General features: G+C 56.1%; 1 protein-coding gene across 1 annotated transcript; it reads left to right on the top strand.

The window, feature by feature from the left end:
- The first annotated feature begins 667 nt into the window (after positions 1 to 667).
- NKX2-8 (NK2 homeobox 8) lies at positions 668 to 2,441 on the top strand. The gene is made up of 2 exons (XM_085063876.1): positions 668 to 833; positions 1,897 to 2,441. The coding sequence occupies exons 1-2, from the start codon at positions 668 to 670 to the stop codon at positions 2,439 to 2,441; spliced, it is 711 nt and encodes a 236-aa protein (XP_084920002.1).
- The last annotated feature ends 598 nt before the right edge of the window (positions 2,442 to 3,039 follow it).

Raw genomic sequence — 3,039 nt, forward strand, 5'->3', positions numbered from 1 at the left:
ATTTGAGGTTGCACTGCAAACAGTCCGGGGAAATAAAACAAATAACGACTTAAATTCCTTCCAGATTTAAAGAAAGAAGCAAGGGGGGTGGAAATAAAGAGGGAGAAGCGGGGAGGGGGCACTCGGCAGGCTCTGCGGATGTCCTGGGAGGATTCACTTTGTCTGCGGATAGAAGGGACGCGGTGGCTTCGGTGGCGGATGGAGGGGGGTGGTTGTTGGTCATCCACATGCCACCCAAGATGTTATTCACTGCTAACAATTACCATTATCTGTCCCCACTTTTGGCTAATCAGACAGAATATGTAATGATGAAGCCTGTTTCCTGCTGTCTTTGGGAGGTAACGGGTTATTCTCTCATGGGGGTGGCGGGAGGGGGGGTTACACCTACTCCCATTAGGGCTTTAGCACTTGACTAATTCAGGTACTTAGCATCCTATAGACAGGGACGGTTTGAAAGCAGGCAGTGTTTGCAGTGGGGAGGACTGTTTATATAAACAGGACACCTCTGTAAACGACACTAATATTTGGGGTTAGGTGGCGATGGAAAGGAAGGTCCTCTTGAGCCGAGAGATTCCCCAGTAACTGGAAGCCATCCTTTCCTCGAATCTTTTAAGGAAGGGAGTTCGATTTGGGGTGATATTTTTTGGGGGAGTTTGCACAACCTACCATGGCCACATCTGGCAGGATCAGTTTTACAGTGAGGAGCATTTTGGATTTACCAGAGCAGGACGCTAATAGCATAAAGCAAGCCTCTGACCATCACCACTCAGCGGAGAACTACACCGGCTCGCCTTATCGAGGGTGGATAGAAACAGACAGAAATCACTATCCCTGTGAGTATAAAACGGACAGGAATTCGCCATCTCCGCACAACTATTTTTTATTTGTTTCCCCCTTCCTCTGAGGAAGATGCGAAGCAGCGAATTGCCAGTGTACGTAGCCTACAGGATCGGGGGAACTCAGGCTGTGAATTTGAAAAAATATAACTGAATTGCAGCAATGAAACAGCAGAAATGTCCCGGCCACGATCTTAAGAAAAGAGGGTTTGTTTATTGGTTTTTGGGGGGTTTTGTTTGTAGGTCTGTGCATGTTCCCAGCTTTGGCAGAAAGCAAAACCTCAGGTTGTGTCCAACTCTATCTCTGCGCTTATCGTTTAAGCTCATTTCCCGAATTTTTTTTTACCTCCCATTTCACTCTTGCAAGAAATCCTGTCTTTTTGTGCTGGAGGGGTTTCAGGCCACAGCAAGCTCCGCAGATGAAAGCTGGGCACCCCTCCAGTGCCTCGCCTCCCTGCGCTGCCGCGGAGCGCCTACGCGCACCGCCTAGATCCACGCACCTGCCACTGCGGAGGGCAGGCTCCAGTTCGCAAACCCAGCTGTGCAGCGTATTGGTGGCACCTCGCACGCACAAATTGTGCCGCAGATACCCGGAGTTTAGTGTATACCTGGGTGTGCACAGGGGGAGATCATCTTTTGAATGGGTGCTAGGAACACCACAGAGATAAGCTAAATATTAAGGTAATCGAGCAGCTGGTGAAAAGCAGTTATGAAAGGACAGGGCAGCCCCTTATTCTGTTTCAGTACAGAGGGAACACGAGGGCTAGCAGCCCGCTATTCCCGGGCTGTGAGCAGCGGAGCAGCCGTGCTCCTGAGGGGATTGCCGGCGGAAAAGAGCGACTCCCCCACGGGGGCACAGTCCGCTCCGTCCCGTGGGCTGGGTTTAATGTATTCGTGGGGTTAGCTCACATCTCTTGTTGACTGTTGGGATTAATTTGGCCCCGTAAACCGCTGGGGCTCTCCCTAAGAGAGGCGTTTCGGCTCTCGGCGGCCTCCTCGATGTCAGCCCCGCTCCCTGGCTCCTGCTGCCGCGTTTCTCTAACCCACTCGCTGTCCTCAGCTTCCGACGAGAGCGGCCCGGAGATGAGCTTGCCCGACTCCACGCAAAGGTCGCTCCCCGCCCGTGGCTCGGAGGCCGAGGAGAAGAAGAAGAAGCGGCGGGTGCTCTTCTCCAAGGCGCAGACGCTGGAGCTGGAGCGGCGGTTCCGGCAGCAGCGATACCTTTCGGCGCCGGAGCGGGAGCAGCTGGCCCGGCTGCTGAGCCTCACCCCCACCCAGGTGAAGATCTGGTTCCAGAACCACCGCTACAAGATGAAGCGGGCGCGGAGCGAGGGCCCCGGTAGCCCCCAGCCGCGCCCGCCCGCCCTCCTCCGCCGGGTGGTGGTGCCGGTGCTGGTGCGAGACGGGGAGCCCTGCCGCGGCTGCCCCGCCAGTCCCCCGCCGCCCACCGCACGCCCCAAGCTGGGCTGCTCCCTGGCGGGATGCAGCGCCCAGGCCGCCCTCGCCCTGCAGGGTTACCGAGCTTGCCCGCCCGCCGCCGCCCTCGGTGTCTTTCCCGCGTACCAGCACTTAGCGCACCCCGCCGTCGTCTCCTGGGGATGGTGACAGCGGCACTTAGCCCTCTGGGGCCGGACTCATCCCACGGGCTCGGGGCGGCCCCCCCAGCCCCGGGCTCTGGCGCGGGGAAGGCGCGGAGGCGCGCCGGGGCACCGCTCTGCCGGGCTCGGGCGGGCCGGGCGGAGGAACGCGGCTCCGGGGCGGCGGCAGGATCGGACCAAGCTGGCCACGGCCACGCTCCCCTCCGCCGGCCTCACCCGGGGGCGAGGATGCCGCGTGAGGCACGAATTTTGTGAAACCTCCGCTCCTCTTCCTCCTGTTCGAGAGATTCGTTGTTAAAAATTAATGATCATCCTAGCGATTTAGTGTATTTTAAAATAGCTGATTTTTCCAGTGACCAATAAAAGATTTTTGGAAAATAAATTTTTCCCGGAGGAGAAGTGTAGTTTTGACGACTGGGACTGTTTCGTAGGGTTGTCTCCTGTGCTATAAAAGCTTAAATATTTGTCTTGATACCTCCAGTCGAATTTTGCGTTCAAGTTCGTTTATTTTATCCACATGCTCCGGTATACGGCGAATAAAGTTTGCTGTAAGCATCTCACTGTAAACGCGGTGATAATTCCTGCGGGAAACACGAGCCGGAGTC

Source organism: Lichenostomus cassidix, chromosome 5, assembly GCF_008360975.1.
Source record: "Lichenostomus cassidix isolate B80296 chromosome 5, HeHo_3.0, whole genome shotgun sequence".
Lineage (NCBI taxonomy): Eukaryota > Metazoa > Chordata > Aves > Passeriformes > Meliphagidae > Lichenostomus > Lichenostomus cassidix.